The sequence below is a fragment of the Leishmania panamensis genome (genome assembly GCF_000755165.1).
Source record: "Leishmania panamensis strain MHOM/PA/94/PSC-1 chromosome 12 sequence".
Lineage (NCBI taxonomy): Eukaryota > Euglenozoa > Kinetoplastea > Trypanosomatida > Trypanosomatidae > Leishmania > Leishmania panamensis.
In genome coordinates this window covers 195338-221518 of record NC_025857.1, presented here as the reverse complement: position 1 = coordinate 221518, position 26181 = coordinate 195338, and the positions used below count along the sequence as shown (strand labels likewise).

Here is a 26181-nt window from a genome sequence, read left to right as displayed (position 1 = left end):
AACCAAGGCGCAGAAGAACAAGTGTGGCTGCTGCTGCTGCTGCGGACTCGCTCTCCCTTTTCGTGCAGCTCGACATGGACACCACAAGGATGGGGAATTGCGTGCTGCAACGTGTTGGGGGTATCAATGTTGGCGCTGCCAGCCCACCGCGTGCGCTTCTCATTTCAGCTTGTCGCTGGTCACTGTGAATCTGAACACAGCGACGAAGCCAACACGCTTGCAAAGTCAGCAATGTCAGTGGCGCCGGCGCCAGCTGCATGGACCGACGGACTCGGTCACGGGTCTCCGGCACCAGGCCGACATCCCCTATTACCCGCACAGGGGAGGGGGGACGCCACGGCCCCTGCCCCCGAGCAGGACCCTGAGGGCGGCCAGCTTTGGAGCAAGTCATGCAGCCCACCCGCGCCCGTCTGGCACCGACCGCCGAACGCGTATGCGGGGAAGGGCGCGGGGGGTCCGCCGGACACGTTCCCCGACCCGACGGCGGGAGGGTTCGTCCTGGGCGACCCGGGTTGAGCCGCGGCGCGCCAGAGGCGTGGGTGGGCTGTGGCGGTAATGCGTCTGTTTGGCTGCTGAGTTCGTGGTGTAGTGTGCACGGTGACAGAGAAAAAGCTCTCTTACTCTTGCTCCCCTTACCACCAGGGGCATGAGGAAGACATTCTAGCTTGTGACTCCTGCGCTCCTCCTAGGCTGTGTTCTCCCTCATGTTATCGTGCCTCTCTTTCGCTCCCACGAGTGTCTGTCTCGCTTCACTTTCCCCCGTTCCATCTCGGCAAGGGGGGGGGGCACTCACACGACCACAACAGCAGCGAGGAAGACGAAGAAGAAAAAATTCAGCGAGCGACCAACACCGGAAAAGAAAGGTGTAACTCTTCATATTGCCATGCTGAGAGCCTCTTACCCAGAGAAGGACAGTGCCGTCATTCCTTCCCTTTGACGAGGCTCACCCCCCGTATCCTCTTGTCTGCCGGCATATATGTGTGTATGTCTGCGTGCCAGCCTCCATGCCCTGGACATTAGGCGCACGATCGAGACTTCATGCCTGTCCCTGTTCCTCTCTGCACTTCTGGTGTGTCTCCTCCCTTCCTTCTCCTCCTCCTCCTCCTCCCCTTACACCACCCTATACGCACACACGCAGCGAGGCTCGTTGTAAGCCACTAAAGTGCCTCACGTGAAGGCCTCACATACACACGAGAAAAGCGCACGCAGCAACAGCACAAGGAAGAGAGTTCCCCTATCTCCCCCTCTCTCTTCAGCTTCCCACCCCCTTTTCTCCCCCCATACTCTTCCTTCCTTTTCCTCCCTACACCCCTTCCTTTTTTCCCCTCCCTGTCGTTCGATCTGGTCGTCTTTTCTTTTGTCTTCACCTCTTCGGGGGGTTCGTGAGCATTGCGCTGAAAAGAGACCCCGCAGACAGCGGCCTCGGGTATACTTATAACAACGACGAACGATCAAACTTCGAAGCCGCAACAGCAACACAGAAGGCCAAGAGGCGGAAAAGATAAGGAGGGAAGCGGGTAAGAAAAGTGGTGAACAAGGGAGGTCTTGAAGGCGGAAGAAAAAAAGGAGGCCCCTGGACCTTTTTTTTCTCTTCCCCCCCTCCGCCTTCTTCGTTTTTCTTTGCTGCTCTGCCGCCTCTCTCTCTCTCTCTTTCTTTTTCTCTCCTGGTTTGCTTGCCCCTCCCCCCTCTCTCCCTCCCTTCTTTGCGGCTTCATACCCTTTTTTTTCGTCCTTTTGGGCTTGTATGTCTCGCTCTGTGTTGTGGTATTTTTCTCTCACCACCCCCTCCATTCCCCGACCGCCTGGTGAGCTGTGTATATAGACAGCCTCATCCACATATACCCCTTCTCCTTCTTTCCCCCCTCCCCCTCCCCCTTCTCCTCCCTCCTATTTCCACCGACATACGCATATAAGAGTATACACACCCACCCACACACAGGAAGAAGCTGAGAGGGGACTTGCTCTGTATTGGTCACCCCTCGCCTTTTTTTCTTCCCTCCCCACTCTCCACTCCAGCTCACTCGTCCTCCTGCCCGCTTATTACACCTCTCCTTTGACTCTCCCCCTCCACCACCACCACTATCAGAGGGCAGATACGCGTACACTCTGCTTCTTTTTTCGCCACTCCGCACGGAAAGTTACTGCGGGAGGGTCAAGGGAAAGTATAAGCTCACCCCCCACTGAGTGTGTCTCTGCGTGTGTTTTGGCGTGTGGGTCGCACGCCTCCCACGAGGTTTCCTCAATCGTGCGAGAAGAAGATAAAGGAGAAGCTGCAAAAGTGCCCCCCCAAAAAGAAGCAGGAACCCCCCCCCCCACACACACAGAGCGAGAGAGGGGAACCAAAAGGAGACTCGTGAAGGAACACGACACTGCCGCTACTCACTGTCACGCTGGTGTTGTTGTCCTTTCAGCACTCGGTTCCTCCTACTAACTCCCACACTCGTAAGCACGCCGAAACAAAAAAGACGAACACATCCGGTGTCGTCTCTCCCTTGGCTTTTGAGTGCTTTATCTGGTAAGTTTTGCGGCACCTGAGCGTCACTCTTCTTCTGTTGCTCGATTAAACGCCTCTTTCTCCCCCCTCTTCGCGCGTGCGGGTGTAGGCGCATTGGCAAACAAGAAAGCGTGTGCGTGTGCGCGTGCCCCGGCGGGGTGACCTTTGGAAGACGGGCGAGGTGCAGCACGTCAGTGCCACAACGTAGACACGTGCTCCCCCCTTTTCCTCTACCTCTACATCTGCCTCGCCCCCCCTCCCCCTCCCTCCCTTTAGTGAAGACGCATTTTTAATCTGCACGTGATCGCTTTTCCCTCTTCCTTCAAACGTCTATCTCGCCTGAACTTTTGTTGCGGGCCTTTTCGCTCACTTCCTTCCTTTTTTTTTTCTCCCCCCTCTCTCTCTTTCTCTCTTTCTCTTCTGGCTCACCTATTGTGCGGATTTTGGTTCTTCGTTGGAGTTGCTTAGGTCCACACACACCGATAGCCTTCCCCACCCCCACCCCTCTTCTCTCTTTCTTTTCTCTTTACGAACTCTTCTTCCGTCGCTCGCGTGCTCTCTCTTCGTGTGTTGTGTCCTTTTCTCTGCTTCCCACTCCTCTCTCCCTCTCTTGCACCCCTCATCGTCGCTGTCACCGTTTCACTTTTGCTTGTCCCCCCTTTTTTTTTGGTTCGATCCTCTTGCCAACACGCAACGCTGACGCATTCGGCTATTGGCTCGTCATTTGTTTTCATCTCCACGCTACAGCTTTCCTCAGCGAGAGGTACAACGCAGCAGACTATAAGAGGGCAAGAGAGAGAGGGACCTGAAAAGAACTGCACCGACACAGGCGCACATATATAAACATATATGTTTATATATGTTTATATATAAATATTGAGCGAGCAGCCACTGAGGTAAGAAAACAAAACAAACAAAACGAACTCATTCATTTTTTTTGTTCTCACTTTACTCTCTCTCCCTCCCCCCTCTCTCTCTTACGCTCCTTTGTGTGTCTTTTTTTTTCCTTTTCGTCGCCGCTCTTGTACTGCGAAGGACTTTCCCTGAGTGTGTGTGTGTGTGTGTGTGGTTGGTCTGCTCGAGGTGCGATACGTGCGAGTAAACACAGACCCACCACGTAAACTCTTTTTTCTTCTCTTGCTCTCTTCTTCCCTCTTCACATCGCCATTACCCCCCTCCCCCCCATTCACTCTTCTCTCTTATTTCGAACTGCGCCTTTTCACTTTTCTCCCAGCTTTCTCTGCAGATCTTGGGTTCTCAGGTCTTCAGGCTTTTCTCCCTCTCTTTGAGGGCTCTACACGTGTGCTGATCGACGCCGTGTGTGTGACACCGCAGCGCTGTCCATCTCTCCCTCCCACTCCCTCCCACTCCCTCCCACTCCCTCTCTGTCTGTCTGTCTCTCCTCTTTTTATATTAGAAATTCGCTTTTCGCCCCCCTCCCCCCTCCCCCACCTTTTCCCGTTTGTACTTTTATATACCCTCTCACCTGCTGGTATTTCCCTCTCATCTTCTTCCTCGACACCTCTCTCTCCATCTCCTGTGTACCTCGTTGCGACCCCCACCCCCAGCTCTTCTACACTCCACGTCTCGTTGTTGCCGACATCGCCACTGCCACTGTCGTGCGAGTTGGCTTCTGCGTCGTCGCTTGTTTTCCCCCTTGGAGTGTTCTTTTTTCTGCTCGTCAGTGCTTGCTTTTCTCTCTTGATTGATTGTGTGCTTCATAGACGTAAAAACGAGAGAGCGAAAGTACGGTGCACACGCACACAGAGACTTCTTGACTCCACCAGCACTTGCTTGTTTCGCTCCCTGTATGTTCTCCACACTTGGTGTACACCAGAGCCACTTATACCCCATACTCCCTCCTTTCCCTCACGCGCAGACTCAAGAACGCGTGCTGGCCCACGGTCTGTGAGCTTCACATATACTCCGACCAGTGCTCAAGCTTCTCCTAACGCTGCCTCCCCCCATCATCTCTCTCGTACTCGAGTAGCAGCGCTGAGCTTCTTTTTTTTTTCCTGTGTGTACGTGTGTGGTTTTCCCTCTGCGTGTGCGCTTTCTCTTTTTCCTTTACTGCTGCTTCCGGCATACACCTACGCGCCTCTCTGGTGACAGGGGAGACAGGGACCTCGAAAGTAGAAAACAAGCCGTAAGCAGCAGGGTGATACCCACACCATACCCTCCCTCTCTCTCTCTCTCTCTCTCGAGTTCAATACAAAACAACAGAACAAGGAAAAGTGCGAGAGGGTGCGCAGCAACCACACAGGCGAAAGAAAGCACACACCCACACCCACACCCACACACACACACACACACACGCACTCAGTCCGACCCAATTTCATTCGTTTATTCCCCCCCTTTCCCTCTTTTTTTTTCTTCGCAACAAACAAACCACCACCGTCACCCGCCTCCTCCCCCAAACGAAAGTCTCTTTGTCTTTTCTCCTGCTCTCTCTGCGTGTGTGCGTGTGCGTGTGTGTGCGTGCCTTCCTTCTTTGTGACTGCACGCGTTTCTTTTTTTTTTTGTTTAATTGTTGCCAGCTGGCGTGGATCTCGCGACAAGGCAGAGGGAAGCTACACCCACATACATACATACATCTCTCTCTACCTACACATACGCCAAACAGAGGCGTAGACGATACCAAAACATAGCGCGAGACGGAGCAGCAGACACGATTCATCCCTCTTCTTTTTCACTTCATAGAAGCAACAGAACAAAGTCTGTGCCACCGCACCATCGCGCTTTCTCTCTCTTTTTTTTTCTCTCTCTCTTTCGCTCCTTCTGCTTTTTTTTTTTGGCTGAGTTTATCTCTTGCTCGCTCGCTCTATCAGTCAACACTGCAACTGGAACGGCAGCCTTCCGTCCTTTCTGTAGTTGCCGCTCTCTTGTTTCTCTTTGTGTTTTTTTTTCTTTAGTTGTACTTCTACCATGTCGCACTCTATTCAAATGCCTTGCCAAAACTCAGACGTGGCCGCGGCCACTTCGGCGGTGGAGACGAACTCTTCGCTGAGTATTGCTAATAACGTAGCCGTCGACGGCCCCAGAGCCGCTGCCGCATCTCTCAGCACTTCGTCAGCGTTTTCTGCGATGTGCAGTGCTGCCTCATGTGATGTGGTGCGCGTCTGTGTGGATGCTGCTGGCGATGCCGCCCCCTCAGATGACGCCTCACCCTTCACTAACGCTCTCCTGTTGTCGGGCGACTCAACCCCGTGCGCAGGTTCATCAATGACGAAGACGGTGGCCAGCTTGCCGAACGTGGCGAGCCTTAACAGCAGCAGCGTCATCGGTCCGGGTGAGATGCTGAACCTGCACGCCGAGCACGCCAACATGGCGACGACGACCTTCTTTTCTCCCAAGAGGAAGGGCACAGAGAGAATAATGACACCTGCAGACAAAGCGACCCATCCACTATCACTTTTGGAACCGCTGCGAGTTACTCAGATTGACGGCAGTGGCAATCAGGTGCAACATGCTGGCGGGGCGGACGTTCTTGCGCAGGATCAACCCGATGCGCCTCTCTCTTCTCCCTTGCTGGAAAAGGGAGGCTTCCGCACGTCTTCCGGCAGAAACAGCGGCGACCGGCAGTCTCACCATCTTCAGAGCGACACGTCAGGTCATATGCAGCTCACACAGATGACGTGCTACCAGTCCCCATTTGGCTCTGCGGTAAGCCTCGGGGAGCAGCAGAGTGGCAATGGCGTCGGTGCTCAGTGGACTGTTGCGCTGGAGAGTAGGCCGGCAGCTGGGTCTGCACAACCAACTGTGGCCAATCGTAATCTTGCTGCTGAGGTCAGTGCAGGCAGGATGGTCACTGCGACGCAGTCTCCACCAGCGGATGCGCGTGCTGTTGCGTCTATAGCGTCAGCCAGCGACAGCAGTGGCATTGTCGCGGCAGCTGCGACCGACGTTGCCGCCTCTACCAGTCATGAATTTCAAGTCCTGGCGACGGTCCCAGCGCTGCTAGTCGGACAAGTGCCGGTACGCATTCACTGGTGCTGCGCGGCTCACTGGCGTGCAGTGCAGCGCACCGAACGGGGGGCTCAGTGGCCCGTCGATGGCGCCCACGCGGATGTGTATTGCGTGCCAGCCCACCTGCACGCGAAGCAGGAGCGGCGGAGCTTGTCAGCCTCTTGCGCGGAGACTACGTCTGAGGTGGGGAGGCGCGGCGGTGTTGTTTTACGTGCAGGCGAGGGCACCCGGTGGCTCAGTGTATCGGAGGATGCGGTGGCATCAAAACACTTGGAGGTGCAGACCTTTCCGCCATCTATTTCTCTGCCCACCTCTGCGTTGTGTGTCGCCAGTCACGATTCCACCGAGCGCGAGAAACAAGGCTCGCTTCAGACCCGTTCGAGCTTGCCGCACGTGCACAGCCAAAACTGCGCTGATATGCCTACGTGCGAGTTCTGCGGCCGAGTAGTCGACACGTACGACTGTGAGAGCGATGGCAGTGAGGCAGCGGAGACGCGCATGTCAACGGTTGGTATGGGGCGGTTGTGCTGCACCCCGTCTCACTCGTTGCAAGACTGTCGTAGCTCTGCTTCGGCAAGAGCGCTGGCGCAATCCTCTTTCAAATCTGTGGGGTGCAGGCCAGACCAACCGAGCATATATTCGCCGCGAATGCTGTCGTCCTCTGAGTCGGCAGCGACGTCAGTGGACTCGGAGATGAGCAGCGCCATCTCACCCTTCGATGTGCAGCTGTTGTCTGACAGCGCGCGTGATGAGGCGCTGATGGCAGCGGTCGCACTACTCCAGTAAGACACCTTTCCGACTGCCAATGTGCGGGGTTACATGAAGGGAGGGGGAGACGCGAGACGCCTCATGTGCTCTCGGCCTTCGAGCTGTGTCGATTGCTGCACCGTACGTGAGTGCGTACTCTCGTTCTCTCCCTGGCAGACAGGCGCGCGCGCCTCTTGCTGACTCAGCGCCTTGGCATCGCGACAACCTACCACACAGGTGTGGAAGGCGCCAAGAGATTAGGGTGTAAGGATGTGGGTGGGCGGATGAGAGGGGGGGGGGGCAGTCAGTCGAATCCGCTGTGCGGCCTGGCTGCGTCGTCCACTTCTTACCGTCGTTCTCCATTGTTCTCTTCTGTCGTTCGCCTCCCTCTTTTTTTCCCCTTCGCTACGGACAGCGCATATGTGTAGGTGCTCGCTTCGCGTGTGTGTCTTGCGCTTGAACCAACCCCCCCCTCTCCCTCCACACACACTCGTTACCGCTAACTTGTCATTTTCTCTTGCGACTGTTCCTCGCACTTCTGTTCGAGTTTTCTCAGCGACGATGTGCTTTGTCTTGTCCCCCTCTCTCTCCCTTTGGTCTCTCCTCCACTTGCTCCCTGCGCACAAAACACTCTCAGATGCCATCGCAGACAGACTGGGATTCCCCTCCCTCCTCCCTCTTTGACTCGGAGGCGTATATGCAGCTTGCCGGGAATCTCATCACGCACGTCGGTGTTTCTCTTCGGCCTTTTTTTTGTCGCCCTTCTCGCGGCTTTGCCCTCCTCCCCCTCTTTTCTCTTCCCCCCTCACGCTTGGGCACCCGGCTGTGTGCCGGTGTGCGTTTCTCTTTCTTTCCTAGTTTGTTTCTGCGTATGCTCTTCGGCAATGGGTGGTGGTGGTAGGTTTTTTTTCCTTTTGGTTATACACTCTCCCCTCCTCCTTGTTCCCCCCACCCCCACCCCCACCCCTCTCCCCGCGAGGAACACGCGCACACACGTGTATGCCCACTCGTTCGCTCTACAGGGGAGAACACGCTGGGCGCCTTTCTTCTTTTCTTCCTCTCGTCTCGCTTTCGGCTTTGCTGTGGACACCGTTGCGTTGTTTTGCTCTGAAGGCGTCTTCCCACCTGAGCGCTCCCTGTCCCTCCCCCACGCTCTGATCCCTTCGTTTTTCTCTTCCCCCATCCCCCCACTGTACAGTAGGGGGAGGGGGTGGCGCTTTGCTGCTTTCTTCTCCTTTCCCCTTCCCCCATCATCGACGCCCACTACCACTATAGCCAACAGACCCCTTTTTTTCTCCCAGTGTTCTCAAACGCCTCGCACGTTTGCTCGAGGGGCCATGAAGACAGACGGAGGAGAACAAGCGAGGAGGAGTTCGATTTTTCTCTTCAAAGGTGTGCAGGGGTTTTTCTCTGCCGCCAACTCTTCTTCTTTGCCTTAGTGGCACACTTTTCTCTCTTTTTTTCCCCCTTTTTCTGATATACACAGTCATGTCTCCCCTCATGATGAGCGCGAGGAACAACATGCACGACCACCTCCCTCCTTTATATCGATCCATCTATGGTTTGGGTGGGCATGCCAAAAATCAAGCAACGCGGTAGTTATACAAGGTAGCTTATCTTAAATGGCCATCGTGCACCCCCCACACTCACACCCCCACACGCACAGAAAAGCTCAGGCAAGGGGGCGGGGTGCATGTCTTTCCTCTCTTGTAGGGTTTCTTTATTATTTATTTATATATATTTTTTATCTTGGACGTGCGTTTGAGCGATGGCGCGCTGCACCTACGAGATCGCCTTCGATATTTTTAAATTAAGGCAGACGCACACGTAGGCATAGTACACCGCAGTAGCGCTGCTAGAGATGTGCGTCTCTCTTCTCTCTCTAGAGTAAAAACTTGCGTGTTGTTTTTGGTCAAGCTGCACACGAGGCGGGCCACTACGAAGGAAGGGACAGCGTGTCGGCGTCTTCACACAACCACCCGAAACGCGTATTGCTGCGTGCACGAGTTCACAAATGAGAGCACACGTTGCACAGAAGAGAAAAAAAAGTCAGCTTTAATGGCCATGCGCACACCACAGCGCGAATTCGACGTTCTTTTTTTTTTTTGTTGGTACTTTGCTGGCCTGCTCGAGCGTCTTTTCAATCTCTTCTCTTCCCCCTTTTTTCCCACACCTGCTCCCTCTCCTTCCCTCTCTTGCTCTCTTTCTTCCCCCCTTTTTTCTGTCAGTTCTCTTCTTCTCCCGATTGCGCGCTTGTGCACTTCTTCTGATCATGTGTCTCTTTCAGCGCCTTCGAGGTGTCTGTGCGATCGAGCATTTTTGTTTCTATTTTATTGGAAGGTTGTGATCATCTTTGCCGCTGTCTCGCTCCCGCCCCACTCCCTCTTTCCTTTCGCTTTTTTTTGCGGAATGCCAGCGGCGCGCGCGCTCTTTTCTCACGTGTTACTGCGCGTGCATGTACCACCGTTGGCAGGGGAGCAACAGAAAACTGGAAGAACAAAGCCGAAAAAAAGAATGATGGAAGCACCGCAAAGTGCAGATTCCGCTGCTTTTCTCCTTTCCCCCCTGTCAGCCTTCATTTAGGACCCAGCACACACACACACACACGCAGAGAAGAAACCAACGAGGAACTCAACTACGTGTCTTCTTCCATTACCCTATCCGTTCTTTCTTCGCTGCTTTTTTTTCCCCTTTTCTGTAATATCCTTCTTCATTTCTTCTGCTCAAGAAGAGTATGGATGGGGCGTTTCTTTCGTTTTCGCATTTTATTGTTTTGTCCGCCTGTGCACCTCTTTGCTGCTTTTCCCCCCTCTTTCCCTTGAACAAAGCCTAGCGGATACGTTTGCGTGCTCGTCACTCTCTCTCTTTCTCTTCTGCTGTTCAGCTCTTTTTTTTTTCCGCCCTTTAATCGTAAGAGCAGTAGTTGCTTGGAGTTTCTACTGCTGCTGCTGCTCCCTCTCCCTCTTTCTCCGTTTCCCAATTACGTCTGTTAGTTTTGCTCGTGGTCTGCGGCTGCCCTTTTTATTCTTCCGTTTGCTTTTCCTCCTGCTCTGTTGTGTGGTGTGGGGACCCACCTTTGTGCCACCACCACCACCACACCCGAGCTTCACTTCTCGGTCTCCGTTGTCTATCTCCGCCTATGCGGTGCGTTTCTTTTTTTTTTCTTCTTCTTCGGCTTCTTTCCCTCTTCGCCTCTCTCCCTCCGTTTGCGAAGAGTTCTCACCGCCGTCTCCCTCTCTTTCTCTCACTCCCGCGTTGACAGCTACGAGAGGGCATGCAAACATGAGCGCAGCCGTCTCTCTTGTACACGAACCCCAGAAGACGTTGGCACAATAGGGAGAACACACAACAGAAATGGTATGCGTGCTCGCATCATCATCTTTCATTCAGTGTTCCCCACCCCAGCCCTTTACTGGTCTGCTCTTCTTCTTCCTTGTTCCTCTTCGTCCTTCCCTCTCACCCGCTGCGCGCGTTTTTTTTCCCCCTTTTTCGTTTGCTTTGCGCTCTGCCATTCATGCCGCTAGTGTGTTACAGATTACACTCACCTCCCTCACCTCCCTAACCTCCCTCCCCTCCCCTCACCTCTAACGTCAAGACGTCAGTGCTACGTGCGCATCCACGACTTCCCCCAGGTGCTTCCGTGCTTACGTGTTTTCTTTGTGTTTGCTGCTTTTCCCCTTTCCTGAAGAATCGTCGAGAGGGCGAGTGCGTGGTCATGGACATCAGGAGCTGTTTGACAAATGTTTAGTGTGCCTAGAGAAGTGGGCACCTCGTATGTGCTGAGCACGAACTGTGACATGAAGACAAGCAAACGCGCCTCGAATGCGCTCCTGGAGGTGTGGCCACCGCTCCGCATCACACGCCTTTCGCCACCATCGCCCAGAGAGCGATGGCTTTTCAATAGAAACGAAGAAATTCATTGCGCAAGGGCGTACATGCGGCACCCCCATTTGTATAGGGGATAGAGCGAGAAGCTCAGCGTCACGCTCGAACTCAAGCAAAAAAAAAACGTCATTGATCACAAAAAAAGTGTACACGACACAAGATCAAATCTCTGCGGTGTTGCAGCATCGAGGGCGCCCCTCCCCCCTTCATCGTATATAGTTGCCTCTCGATAGTTATTTACCGGCCCCCCTCTCTTTTTTTCGCTTAATTTTCTTAGGCTTGATTTTGTGCGCTATATCGCTGCCAATGCCTTCTCCTCGTGCCTCTTCGTCTTTTCTCTCCCTTTTTTTTGTTGTATTGTCTTCGTCTGCCCCTCCCCCTCTCCCCCCGTTCTCTGGCAGCTCCATCAAGTCTGAAGGCGCTTACGCCTACGTTTTAATCCTCTTCTTTCTCTCCTCTCCCCTCACCTCGTGCCCCCTCCCCCTTATTCTCATGGGCGAAGTTCGCGAAGAGAGTCACGCATCGATATATAAAAATGCCCACACCTGACGTAAGCAACGTGGAAGGCACACGAGGGCCCTTAAGGCGGAATCGCTCTTCCTTCTCGTTTGCAAGAACTGCTCGCGTACTCTTCTTATTTTCGGTTCTCCATTTTTCCTTTTTTTTTCTTTCAGTCTCTGACTCGAAAGGGGGGAGGGAGGGGTTCACTGAGCTCTGCCCATCTCATCGCTCTGCTCTGTTTCTCTCTCTCTCTTTCTCTCGCGTTTGGTTACGCATAAACAGAGGCTCATGCGGCCAGAACTCGAAGCCCACACGAGCATTCCACTCTTCGACTGTCTCCGTGCGTTTAGGCGCGTATAAACGCCCGACTCCCTCCTCCTGTTTTTTTTGTTGTTGCTTCCACCATTTTTGCTTCTTGAAGTGGCGCCTTAGGTGCGCACATCTCTCTCTCTCTCCCTCTGTGTTGCTACAACACCGGCTGCTGACGCTGTTTGTCTGCTTCAGCAGCCGATCAAGCGTAGCAGCCGGAACTATACTCCTTTCATCTCCCACCTATATATATATATATTGTATCATTTTTTTTTAAGTTTTACTTCATATACGAAACTCACATTGCTGTGGCCATTTTGGCCAACCCCCCACCTCCCCTCCATTTTTTTTTTTACCTTCTCTTTCAGGTACTTGCGCAAGTGTAGCTGTATATCATCGGCTGAGCCGGGGCGAGGGCGCGGAAGGAAGGGGAGGAGGGGCGCGTGGGTTGCGGCTATAATCCTCGGCAGCGTCTTCACCACCACTTATCTGCCCCACTCCCTCTTTTGCTCTCTTTTTTTTTGTTGTTGCTGTTTGCATGACGGGGGAGGGGAGGAGGAGGAGGAGGAGGAGGAGGAGGCGTCGCTTGTCGTACAAGGCTGTAGGCCTCCTATTTTTCGCTCTCTCTTCTACTCCGCTCATTGTTCAGTTCAATTTAGGTTTCCAACCTACTTTTTCTTTCATCTGTACTGATGGCTCTCTCTTCCCTTCACTCCTCACTTGCTTGCTTCGATGCCTCACTCACTTTCGAATTTCTCTTATCATTTTACCAAATGTGCAGCGCGAGTACCCATGTTCTCTTCCCCTGCGGTGCTCTAACGCGCTCGAGCACAAACCACGTTTGCCACTTCTCTTCCTTCCCCCCCCTCTCCTCACCGCACCGCGCTGACTCTCTCGCAGAAGGTAAAAGGGCTGTAGTGGCGCAGTTTCGAAGTCTGCGCCTATGCAACCCTTCACCCCTCACTCCGCACAGCTATGCACTACACGCGTAGAAGGCTGACGGAGGGAGATCTGGCAAGGCAGTGAATCGAGACGAAAACCAAACAGAAGGTGGCACACACACACACATAAAAGGAAAGAAATCAAGAAAGAATGCGCGCGCTTGCGACTGTAATGTGTGTGTGTGTGTAGACCCCCCCTTTCATTCTCTCTTTTTCACACCCCGATGGCTTTAGCCCGCTTTCCGAGGGGGTCACGCTGGTGCCGTTCCCCTCCCCCTTTTTCATTTTTGTTCTTTCCCTTTTCTCTGTGTAGGCGCACATGTGCTTGCATGGCCGGTGTTTTGGCTCTTCTTCATCCATGAAATAGACCCTCTGGCCGTTCTTTCCAACTTTCTATGCTCTTGGTGCTGCCGAGCCACCCTCCCCCACCCACCGGTAAGTCTTCCTCCTCAGCATCGACAAAAAAGCGAAAACATCTATACAGAGACCCTCCAAGGGCTCTGGCCATGCAGTGGTAATTCCACCTTGGTATGACTAGCTGTGGAGCAGCATTGTACATGACAATAAGGTGTTCAGCAAAGAGAAAGGTGAATTCGTGTGTCTCTTGCCCACCGCTGCCCCCCACGTTGGGTGTTTCTTGCTCTATCATCAGTCTAGTGTGCTGGTTTGCCGACAACCACACGGCAAGCTGCACGGACAGAAGCCTCCAGTGTTTTTCAGCCCTGCGCCCTGCTGCGCCGTCTCTCTAGCTGCACCTCTCATCTCGTTCCTGCATCTTTGTCTCCTCCGTCTCTGCCTCCTCACGCGTGTCTGCCATGCGCGCGTCTCTCTCTCCCTCTCCCTCTCCCTCTCCCTCTCCCTCTCCCTCTCCCTCTCCTGCGCCTTATCGCTGCCTCCCCCACGCCATCTTTTTTTTTGTTTCGCACCTTTTCTTTCGATTTATGTATTATACATTTTCCCTCTCCTCGACCTGCTCTCGGCGCGTCGACGAAACTTTTCATCGCTCTTGGACGCTTGTAATCCACCGCATGAATGTGCGTGCATGGCTGATTCTGGCGTAGAATTCCGATCGCAGCTTCCGTGCAGACCGGTGAAGCACGCATAGATATAACTTCTCCTCCACACCACTACCCCTTCCTGCCGCGACGCATTTCACCTCTTCCCCCCTTGAGCCGCCAGCGCATTTCTGCTTCTTGCACCGCCCACCTGTTTGATCGCTGCGCCTTTATTCGGGCTCTATGTCGAGGCACACTGACACCCACGCCCCCTTCCCCAACTCCTCCTCCTTCCGTCTTTCCGTCTGCGGTGTCGATCCCCCCCTTTTCTGGTTGGTCTGCCCTTCTCGTTGCTCTGCTTCTAAGCATCGCTGTCCCCTTCCGCCTGTACCTGTGCCGCTGTCGCTCTCTCTCTCCCTGTTTGTTGGTTCCCCTTCTCTCGCACACCAAAGAAGCGGCAGCAAAAAAAAAAGTCCCACGCCGAAGCCTACCGGAGCTGACGCAGCACCCCATCCCTCCCCCTCCCCCCCCACACACACAGCGAAAGTGCCATCTGCGTCACCTTTTCACTCGCGCTTCCTTTTCCTTCTCTCTCTTCCATTTTTCCTCTTGTGATACAGCCGCCACCTCTCCCGCCTCGTAAAACGAGAACCGAGACCGGAACGCGAAGAAAAACGCCAACTACTTTTTTCATCCTCGCTTTGGCCGCCGTCCACTGTTGGCTTCTGGGGCGAGTTGCTCAACCAGGCTCTACGCGACTTGCCTGTTGCCATTCTTTCTGTCATTCCCTTCAGTGGGTTCTCTTGTGGTCTCGTCTTCGCATACACGATTTTATCTTGTCGCTGCTTCTCCCGAGCCGTCACTTTTGTCTTTCATTATTTTGCCTTATTTGTGCCTCTCTCTCTTTTCTGCGTGTGCGTTTAGGACGTGTCAGTGTGGTTTAGTGTGTGGGCTGACTATTTTTTGACGCTTTTCTATCACTTCCCCCCCCACCTCCACCTCCACCTCCACCTTCTCTCCTGAGACCATCGCTCACTCGCACAGTGGCCAAGACGAGCCCCCGCGAGAATCTGCCATCACGCCTGTTGGCCTCTTTTCTGCTGAGCTGCTTCACCACCACCAACTTCCCTTTCAGTGAGCGAAGGAAAAGAGTTCAAGAGGCAATGGCCAGCTGTAAGAATTCGTTTTTCACCATCATTCCCTCCTCTCCGGTGGACCCGAACGCCCACCTATGCGATGACACCGCTGCAACACCTACAGTCGTCATCCCAGGAGCAGTAGGAATAACGGCGGACACGAGGAAGATGTCGTCCCCGCACCCGTCGGCAAAGACAAGCGGAGGTCCAACACAGGCCGGGCTATCACAGTCGTATCCACACCCTCAGCACCAGCAGCTGTGTGCGGGCGGTCTCCTTGATCCATTTTTCTTAATGGAGATAGATGAAAACATACAAGTTTCCAACAACACGGCTGTGACGAGCGGCTCACGTACGTCTCTCTCTGGCGACGGCGCTACTATAAGTGCCAAGGACGCAGCCCTCTGGAGCCCACGTATGGGGCATGTGCTACCGACGCATGGAAAGACGATGCGCGAGTCGCTCTCCGCTGGTGAGCTCTATCGCGAGTGTGGCCTCCGCACATCAATGTGCGGTGCGAGCGAAAAAGACGAAGCAGACGACAGTAAGCAGAGGCGTCGGCAGCCATCGTCATGGCCGTCGTCGTCACGCAGGGACACCGCAGAGTGCTTGTCGAGGGTCGAGGTTGTTGTGCCGGCAGCCGAGGTGACTGCGACGGAGAACACCAGCTCTACCATCGCAGCAGCAGCGACCGCTGGAGAGGCTGAGTTGAAAAGCCCTGGCAGAAAGAGACGCTCCGTGTTGGCCGCGTGGGTAACGTCGTGGACATCGACTAGTAGGAAGGCAGGGGCGCCGCCCACAGGCTCGGGTTTGGCAAGTCGAGGAGTGAGCGACTTCTTAGCCCCTCTGCAAACCTTTAGCTTTTCGCACTCGCCACCCAGCTGTGACCACTTCGATACTCCACAAGGTGACTACACGCCTGACTGCGAGACTACTCCACTGCTGCCCGAGAGGGCTGACACTGCCATTAGCGCCAACTCCTCGAGCATTAACCTCTACGCCCACGAAGCACAGGGAAGGTCGACGAAAGCGACGGAGAACAGCGCCGACACCGGTGGGTCGACCGTCGGGTCTGCGGTGAAGTCATTTATATCGTTGATCAGGCGGCGCCCCTCGTCCAGCACGGCCTCGCCCCACACCGCGACGCCCGCAGGAGACGCCGCCGCCAATGTCGAGCGGCGCCCGACTGGAGTGCCACCATATTTTATAGAGGAGGTGTCGTATGGCGTGGAGCAGGACGTGCTTTGCGTGCATGATGACGACATGCGCGTCGTGAACGACAGCGCCGTGACCCTGATGGGGAGTACCGACTGGGGACGGGATACTGTGGCCGAAGAGCCGGCTCTGCGGGTCTCGGCCGCGAACAGGTGCGCACAGCGCACAGGATGGTCGGTGGGCCTGCTCCCGTTAACTGCGTGGCTGTGCGGCAGCTCCGCCGTGGGGGCTTCACTTTCTACGGCGTTGTGGAGGGCGGCCGTTTGGCCAAGGCCAGTGCCGTTGGCGCCGTGTCCGTGCGTTTCCGCACAGGCAGAGCAGCATGCATCCCAGGAGGCGTCGACGGTGCTGGCAAGCGAGGCGGCGATGCCCGGGAGCTCTGTAAGCCATCAGCGTCACCCTTCCCCATTCACTGCCCCTGCCCTCTACACATCGCCGCCTTCGCTCTTGGCGTGCATGCCAGTACCGGTGTCGACTAAAGTGTCGGCGATGTGCTGCTGGGCAGAGCACAATCGTGTCTCGCTATCCTCCCCCGCCCCATTCTCCGTTTCCACCTCTGAGCACCTCTGTGCAGTGCCGCCATCGTTAACAACAGGCTCGACCACGTTGTATGCGTCATCGATTCTGGGCTTGGTGCCGGCATCACTAGCCGGTCACACTTCTCTTGAGTCTGCGGGTGTCGGACACATCGCCTCAGCTCCATCGTGTCCGACTACCGTCGCAGAAGGGGTGGCCTCGCGGCAGTCGTGCGATGTGTGGCGTCTCGCGCGGTGTTATGCCCACTTCGAGCGCGCTGTCGAGCAACGCGGCGACGACGGCGTATGGTCAGTTCGCGGCACTAGCTGTCTTTCGGCGTGGGAGTCAGTAAAACTGGTGGTAGATGCCAGCGTTGCTAGAGCGGATACGGAAAGCCGTCTGTGTGACGGCAGCGACAATGGTGGCGCGTGGCCGCTTGCTACCTTTGATCTTGATGGAGCCTCTGATACGCCTGGTGCCTCTACCCCGACGTCTCCGCAGCTCACCTCGGCTTTCCCATTTTCCTCCGTGTCGGCCGCCCTTCGTGCCGAGAAGGACGAGGAGGTCTTTGCCCGCGCTGCGATGTGGGCATTGGAGCAGATGAGCGGGGAGTGTTGAGCTTTTTTCTCCTTCCTTGTGTGATGCGCACACCGATGGATGGACATATTATGCCCCACCGCGCGCGCGATGAAGACCCAGGGAGGGAAAATGGCGCTTAACCACAACGGCGCAGCTCCATGGTGGCCAAAGAAGGGTAAGACAGGAGCTGTGATGGATATGGCGTTGCACTACAGCCGTCTTTTCTTCATTTTCGATGTATATGCCTCCCCCCTTTTCAGCTTGGGTCCCCCCACTATTGACAGCGCGAGCAAGTGCAGTGCAGTAGCGCCCTTGACACCAAACAGCGTTTGAAAATCGGCGAGGATTCTGAAGGGACGGCACACGGAGTGTAGGTTGCCCAATTAACAGGGAACCAACACGGGGGAAAAAAAAGAAGAGCTTCATGAGCACGCGCTGCCCAACCTCTAGCCCTCCCTCTCCCTCTCTTTCGAGTGAAGAGCACTGGGAGCGAAAGCGCATCCGCGCCCGCACTCAATACACTGTCGTCCTCGCTTTTATTTTTTTTTTTATTTTTTTTTGTGTGTTTTTCCTTTGTTTGTCTCGTTCTGTCTATGATACCGATGATTTCTCATAGCCCGCAGCTCCTCTTCTCGTGTTATCGCGTTCGTGATGGGGGTGTTGGCTCAGCTCTGCCGCTACGGAAGGCAACAGCCCAAACATGAGCATCGTTTTCTCCTTTATTTTTGGTGTTTTGTCACCTTCATAGAAGCGACGAGGAATTCGGCAAGGGTCCTTTTTTTTCCTATAGCTCGCACTGCGCTTCTTTCTCCTGCAGAGGCCCCTTCCCCCCCTCCCCCCCCCACACGCTCCCTTTTCATTTTGCTTTGCATTCCTGCCTGGAACATCTGCCATCTGGCTCGTTGCCCGCGCGTTGATTGCTCCCCCTTCGCCGCGGATTACGTCTTGTTATGTTTATTATTATTAGTGGTTTTCGTGTTTTGTTGTTTGTGTTGTTTCTACGTTGACTGCAGCCCCCCCCTCGTCCTCCTCCTCCTCCTCCGCCTCCTTCATCGTGTGCGTGCGTGTCTGTGCCTCTTCCTTTGATCCTTCTCGCGCACACCGCCCATATTGTCAGGTGCATCTCACGAAGAGAGAAGGCGTGCGCGTGCTCCTTTTTTTTCTTCGACTTTGCGCTTGCCGTGCGATGCAGTCATGGAAGCCTGTCTGTGTATTATGGCCCTTCTCGTGTACCTGCCTCTCTGTTTCGCTCTCTTGCCCGAGGGCGTATGTGCTCTTCCGTCTCTCCCTGCGACACGTATCTGAAAACATGAAGGGAAAGCGGGCAAGTTAGAGCGTGAGAGAGAGAGAGAGAGCGAGGCAGCGCGACGTATTTCATATACCACCCCACAAAATCAACAGATGAGTAAACGCATTTATGACAGCCAACGGAGAACAAGTGATCGTACGCAAGGTAGCGCGATCTGCTTTTTCTTGAAGCACGACGTGACACTCCCCTCTTCCCCTCTCCACCTACGCTGCCACTTCCCCTCCTGCACCCTGCGGTCACTCTTTTCCATCTCTCTCTCTTCACGTGTCCCTTCGTTCCTTTATAGGTGTGTGTGTGTGTGTGCCTTATTCGTTTCTCCTTTTGCAGGGCCGCCTTCGCCTCTCTTCTTGCGCCCCCCTTTTTTTTCGCTTTCTCCTACGCTCTTGTCTTCGAGGACCTTTTCAAACGTACGCTTGCTCCTCACCGTATGCGCTCCACCGCTCACAGGACCTCTGACGGTGTGCATGTGTGGTTGGTGCCCGTGGGCGACACAGCCTGTGCCATGTTCGGTCTCATGTACGTTTCTCTGCGGCGATTTATTATGCAGGCCGACCCCCAAGTGCATCTATGCACAATCGTGTCTCTCTCTCTTTTTTTCTTTTGTTTGTTTGTTTGTTCCCCTTTCCGTTTCGCTTTGCTGTTGCTCTCGCGCTGAGTATTCCTACAGATATGCGCTTTCTGTTTAGTGGGTCTCAAGACTGTACATGTGCGCGCTTTCCGTCCCTCTTTTCTTCCCCCCCCCCTCCCCCCTCTCTCCCTGAGCCCTTGCCTCGCCTCTTTCTTTTTTGGAGCCTTTTCTTGCATTTCTGTCTTGAGGCGGGGAGTGTTTTCCTCTTTAAGTTGTCCACATACATCTTCACATGGATGTTCCCGGTTATTTCTTTCGCTCTCTTTTCTCCCCCTTGTTGAGCTCTTTTTCGTTATCCACTTTGATGTTGCACATGCCTACCACTACACTGTACGTGGGTGTGGGTTCCATTGTTCACCTCCCCCACCCACCCCACTTCCCCAGGCTTGTTGGCTTGATCTTCATTCTTCGTTATTTCTCATTTATTTCTTTTTCTCTCCCCCTTTTCTTTGCTCAGATTGAGGTACCGACGTATTTTGCGTTTCCATCCGAATGAGCACCGTTCCTCCTCTCTTTCTTTTTTTTTCTCGCTCTTCTTTCGCTCCCTCCTTGGAGGAATGCGTACGAGACTCGCTCCTTCGCTCGTTCTCGCTCTCCCCCTCTACGGAGAAACACATGTATACACGCGGAGTACATAGAAATCTAACGAATGACTCGTATGTATCCCCTCCCCCCCTTGGGTGTGTACGTGCACATGCACGGCTATTCTCTCTCCGCATATTTCTATGCATCCTGTACCCATATGCCCACCTCCTCTCTCTGTCTGTCTGTCTGTCTCTGCCTCGCGCACCCCCTTCGCCTCTGCGGTTTCGGTCTTTAAGTACCTCTGCGTTGGAGGGTCTTCTTCCGTCCTTTTTTTTTCTCTTTTTGTATCTTGCGAATCCTCCTCCTCCTTCGCTGCTATGTTTTGCCCATGCACCGAGCGTGTGTGCGCTTTCTCTTTTTCTCTTTCGCATCGCTGTCCTGTTCGTGCTTTCTTTGCTCACTTGTATGCACCCCATCCACCCACCCCCCTCGCTTGTGTGCGAAACTACGTGAGTGGCCTATAGCCCAGTGGGTCGGCATTTTTTTTTTGTCCGTTGTTGGGCCTGTCTTATGGATGTTCCGTGGGGAGGGAGTCGATTATTTGGCCCTCACTTTCCTTCGCCTGGCGCCCCTGGGCGTTTACCCTCTGGGCTGACATTATTTGTCTTCCCGTTGCGTGGTGATGGAGGTGCTGGCGTGCCTCCGTCGCTTCTTTTCTCTTCTTGTTGTTAAAGCTTCGTTTGTGTTCTCCCCTCTCCCTCCTTCTCTCTGTCATGCTCGTTGCTGCTGTGTTGGTGCTGATCTGCATTTCTTTCTTCGCCGTTTCTATCTTCATTCTCTCGTGTGTGCCTCGCACCCTCCCCCCCGCAGCACCTAACTTTCTCTCTCTTTTCGTTTCTTTGTTTCTTCGTATTTACCTCCCTTTTGTGTGTGTGTGAGTGTTTGATCTCTTCAGGGTTGGAACTGCGTAGTACGTCAAGAGACTATACCTCTCTCCTCTCCTCCCCTCTCCTCTCCTCTCTACACCGTACTTTTATCCACTGTGCAACGCTCTCTTTCTCATCGTAATCGCACATACAACCACAACACCCACACACGCATGAAGAGGACGAAGCAATGCACAACAAGGCGAATGGCGTGCGCAAGTATGTTACGTGTGCTGACAACAAAGACTCCTACACATGACCGCGGGGGAAAAAAAGGGAGAGAAAACCATTGCCGAAGCTCCGGACGCATTCTTGTCTTTCTCTCATCCCCTTGTTCCCTTGTCTTTTTCTTGTGTCTGTGAGCACGCCTCCTCCTCCTTCTCCTACCCTCCGAATAACGCAACAGGAGTGTAACTCTTCTGCGGTGCGTGGAGGGAATTCCCTCCACGCACCGCATATCTTTGAGCGCCGTTTCATCCAAGCCCCTCCCCCCTCTCTCTTTCTCTTTCTAGCAAATCCGATTCGTATGAAAGGAGACCACGAAAAAAAGGAAAAGAGGAGGGTGAGGGGAGCGAGGTGAAGTCCATGCGCTCATATACACCCTCATGCAGAGACACACACTCACAGAGCTCGCTCTCCCCCCTTTTCTTTTTCTGTTTTTTTTTTTTGGCCAGTGCACATCTGTCTCATCATACCCTCCCCCCTCTTTGCCCTCTACCCATCGCCTCTTGTTCGAGGCAGTGCTCCGGCACCGTTACCTCAAGCACCTGCAAGTGGTTAAACAGGCAAGGAAAGGGTCGAACGGAAAAGTACGGGAGGGCGCATACACAAGCGCCTTCACGAGGCACAATAGAAAAAAAACGAAAACAACAGAGAAGCGGAAGAGGGTGGGGGTGGAGGGAGAATTACCGGTGAAAGCAAAGGTGAGGAGGGGCTGAAAGGGCTTGGAAAGGAAAAGCATGGGTGCCTTGTGAGGGCGTGCGCCTCGACGCATGCATATTTGTGCGCGTGTACTTGCGGCTGCACTTTGTGGAGGCTGTGGGTAGCCCGACTCGTGCCCTTGTTTGTTCGCTCTGCCCTGCCCCATCGTTTGACCATTCCTCCTCGCATGCCCACACGGGCATACACACACCCACACACACACATATATATATATATATATTAGCCATTGCCTCTCGCTCCCTTCTTTTTTTTTTCCCATATTTAGCCTTTTTGCTTCGTCTACACCGAGCTTGTTTTGCACTTGATGGTGTCACACGCTACCCTACCCTAGCCCACCCCCATCGTGACCCATTCACCAAACTCCGTCCCTTCAATCGCCAGCACAGCTGATTCTCTCTCCATTTTATTTTCTTTCTCGCACTCACGTGCCTACGAGGGATTACTGGACGTCCCTTCAAGACAACCTCACGGAGTCGAAAAGGAGAGAGGAGGAGGCGGGGGAGGGGCGGGGGCTAATTAGACACGCACACGCACCCATGCGCGCTCGCATAAAAAGCCACTCTTTCACCACTCCTGCCTCGTCTCTCTCTCTCTCTTCTTTCCCCCTTTCCTTTCGCCCTTTGAATGAAGCGCTGGCCAAAGTACATGGACGTGTGTGGGCGCTGCTGCGACGAACCTCGAGCACACCCGCTATATATACGCCACTCCCCCCAAAGCAATCCGCAAACCACCATCGACGCAAAAATGTGAGCCCAAGGAGACGCAGGCACCCCCCACACAGCGATCGTGTCGTTTGCGCGCTCACTTTCTCTCTCTTGTGTGTGTGTGTTCTTTTCAGAGGTTTCTCGCCTCCTCCCTTCTCCTCGTCCGTCAGCAGGTGTGTGGAGGTGCGTATTCGGTTTCTGCAGAGGGAGACCGCACGAAGACAGACGGAGGGGGCAACGTAGTGAGACCGTCTCCCCCCCTGCCTCTCTCTCTCTCTCTCTGTCGTCATTCTTCCCAAAGTCACCTGATTCGTTTTTCACCTCCTTTTCGTCTCTTCCACTTTTCTCACTTTTTAAAGGATGCGTGGTGGCATGCCGGCTTGCCGTCTCCATCTTAGCCTAGCCTAACGGACGGCGTGCAGCGGTGTCGTGTGTGCGCGTGGGCCACTGTGGGCTCTATAATCTGGAAGTTGCAGGCGATATAATGCCCCGCACCCCCCCTCCCCTTCCCCCAGTACAGGCATCACCGCAACTTCCCCCTCTTTGAACTGCGCCTCAGCGCTGCGACTCTCTTGGAAGAGGAGGAGAGAAAGCCGTGAGGGAACACAAAGGGCGAGCCACGCTCCAGCCCTCTTGGCTTCCACCACTTTAAGCGCACTTCTTTCGTCTTCGCTCTTCCGAGTTGCTTCTCCACTTTCCTTTTCGTTTCCGTCGGTGGCTGCCCGAAAAGAAGTGGACGGAGACGTTCTGCACTCCCCCCTTCTACCCCCTTTCTCACCTCAGTCTCGCTCTTCCCTCTTCTGGTTGGTGCCCTTGCACGACCCCTTAGGTATACCCAGGCTTGCACATGCACACCCGCACAGGCTGACAAGAAGATGACCTGGTTGTGCATGTGCTATCCACCATTGAAATCACTCCAGGAACGTATGCGTATGTGTGTGTGTGTGTGTGCGTGCCCCTCTTCCTTCATTTTTCACTTGTGTCACCCTCTATTTTTGAATTTCGGTTGATCATCAGTATACCTATGAGTGCGTACTCTCCTTACCTCTTTCCCTCTCCGGTTGCCGGCTTGCTTGCTTGTTTTTCTCGCTCTTAGTGCCTTTGCCGATTTCATTGTGCCCCCCCCCTCCCCCTTCCCTCCCTCTTTCCTCCCTCACACCTTTGTGCGTGTGCTCGTCTCTCTTTCTCTTTCTCTCTTCCCTCTTGCCCCACTACCCTCATTTCGCCGCGTTTGCTCTGTGTTCACCATTGTGGTCTCCTTGCACACCCCCTCCCTCCCCTTCCTCTATTGTGCGCATGCGCTTTGCCTGTGCGGTCTTGACGCGACGCTCTCTTCTCTTCCCTCCTCCTCTTTCTCTCTTTTGGCGCTTTGTTTTCCGAGACGCTCGTTTTGTAGGCGGAGAGGGGAGGCGCGCCCATGCACGGACAAGCTGAGGAGAGAGCGCGCGCGAGGGAGAGCGACGCATTACTGGACTGAATTGCGCTCTTTTATTTTCCCTTTACTGTTTTTCTCTCAGATGCTGGGAGCGTGTGCACACGTATCGAGTGCTCTCGAGCATACGTTTTAGCAGGTGAGTGCACATGTATCGCTGCAAGGGTCGTCTCCATCTCTCTCTGCTCTCCACTTTTCGTCTCCTCTTCGCCTCCCTGTTTAGCGCTTCCTTCGGACAAACATGCTCCCGCCCTCCCCCCTTCTAGCATATGCGTGTTAGCGTGTGCGTTGTGAGGCAGCCACATCCTTCTCTTGTTGTCACTGTGTGGGGGAGGAGGGAGAAGGGAAGGGAGAGCGGACGTGAGAGCGAAGCCACCTCACCGGAAAGCACCGTCGAACACATACATGCAGAGCAAATCAGTTACATGAGCGACACGAAGAGAAGCGAACACAACAAAGAAGCAAAGGTGTCTCCGTGAAGTTCATTTCATGGTAGATTTGTGAATGAGAAGCGGCTGTGACGCATCTTCTTCCTGGAGAACTAACGGCAGCGAGCAAAAAAAAAAATGCAACGAAACATTCAACCCACTACAGGCGTGCATGCGCGACTATCCTGTTCGCTCTCGCTCTGTCCCCAATCTTCTCCTAAATAAGGAGAGGTTATGGAGGTGCGCTGTAGCTTCTTTGCATGCATACAGCGCAAGGGCGAAAGATAAGCAAAGACGCGGGAGCAACGGCAAACGTGTGTATCATCCCTCCTCTCATCTGTTCCCTTCTCTAATTTCTGTGTACCCATGGTGATGATCCTCTTCAATTCTTCTCCTCGTTTCTATGAGCAACACATACCCCCCTCCTCCCCCTCCCCCACATACACACACACACCTACACTCATGCACGCTGGCGCTTCTCACCGCGAACGGAGTGTTCGACGGAGCACCGCAAGGCGAGTTGGCGCGCAAGGACGAAAAAAAGGGAGAAGAAGAGGCCGACGTAATTTGTGGCCCGCTGCCGCCATAGTCGCTGAACAGGCGTATGCCCAAACGGCAGCTGATGAAGACGAAGCCAACCGCATTGACACAAAGGAAAAGCGGGCGCTCGTGGGCAGAAGGGACAAAAAAAATGGAGAGACAGACGAGCAGTGCAAAGCATAAAGGAGAGAGCAAGCGTGCACATAGAGGGTTCGCACATCAGCCCCTCCGACAAGAGGCAGCTTCTCTTCTCCTTCCTCCTCCCTCTCCTCTTGCTCTTGTGCTGCAAGCTGCTATTTCACCAGTTTACAGGGAATCTCACATGCCCATTCACATTCTCGTTTCGTGTTGGTTTCGCGCGCGCGCTCTCCCCCTCCCCCTCCCTATCTCGGTGCTTCTTGAAGCACTTGCAGCTTCCTCTGCCTGTCTGTCTCGCCTTCTTCACATTCTCCGCTGACGCTCTCTCTCTCTCGCGCGCGCGCACACCCACACCCATACTTCGCTCCCCTTTTATTCTTTCAAGCTGGTGTAACATCACCCTGCTATCGCGTGATACTTTACCGCCGCACCTTCTCTGCCTTCTTCCTGTTCTCCAGGGGCCTGATTCTGTGCCCGCCAGCTGACGCCAGCACAAAGTATACGTACCCTCGTACTCGCACTCCCACTCACTCGCTCTTGCTAACATGCATACTTGCTCGGAGAGAGAGAGAGAGAGAGAGAGAGAGAAAGACTGCGGCCTATTGTATCCTCATATTCACCGAAAAAAAAACGAGGCGAAGAGTGGGTCTAGTGATCTGGGCACATGTACAGGTGTGCAGATCGTTGGATTATTCTGCTTTCCTTGATTTGGTCGTCTGTGTCCGCGAGTGCGCCCCGCCCTCCCCCCCGTTTCCAAGAGGTCAAAGTGTGGGTGAATCGGATTGGGCCATTGTCGTGCTCAGCAGGAGCCAAGCCATGTGCCGTCTTCGCTCACTTTTCGTTTGAGGCATCGTCCTTGGTCACCTGGCACGTGTGCTCAATCGTCCTCTGCTGTTCGGTGCCTGTTGGTGTAGCAGGTTTGCTGTGAGTGTGTGTGTGTGTGTGCTCAATTCAATAGGCCATCCCCCCTCCCTCTTTCTTTCCCCTCTGCTCTCTGCGTGCTGTCGAGTAGCTGCGTGTGGTGCGCACTTTGTTTTTTTTTTTCCCTCCCTCCCTCTCGCCCCTCTTCCCTGCGTCGCCGGCTCGCTGGCGCTGCTTCCCATTATTTGTTCCCTTCTTTGTTGTTGTCTCTTTCGTCCACTTTCACGCTTCTTTCTGTCTGTCTTTGGTGGCCCTCGTCCTCCTCTCTCTCACTCACTGCCCCCCTCCCCTCCTCTCCCCCTCCTCTTCTACGCACACATGTACACCCACATCGGAGTACTCGTTCTATTTTATTTTTCTTTCCCTTCGTCTGCATGCCGTGTTGGTCCTCTGCCTCTTTCACC

The 26181-nt window shown here is 54.2% G+C and overlaps 2 protein-coding genes across 2 annotated transcripts, besides 1 other annotated feature; both read left to right on the top strand.

Annotated features, from left to right (window-relative positions):
* Window positions 1–586: part of a repeat region that runs on past the window's edge.
* Window positions 587–5419: 4833 nt separating this feature from the next.
* Window positions 5420–7246, top strand: LPMP_120490 (hypothetical protein; the record flags this gene model as incomplete). Its single annotated transcript, XM_010698728.1, has 1 exon — window positions 5420–7246. The coding sequence occupies one exon, from the start codon at window positions 5420–5422 to the stop codon at window positions 7244–7246; it is 1827 nt and encodes a 608-aa protein (XP_010697030.1).
* A 7755-nt stretch (window positions 7247–15001) lies between these two features.
* Window positions 15002–17323, top strand: LPMP_120480 (hypothetical protein; the record flags this gene model as incomplete). Its single annotated transcript, XM_010698727.1, has 1 exon — window positions 15002–17323. The coding sequence occupies one exon, from the start codon at window positions 15002–15004 to the stop codon at window positions 17321–17323; it is 2322 nt and encodes a 773-aa protein (XP_010697029.1).
* Between the last annotated feature and the right edge of the window lie 8858 nt (window positions 17324–26181).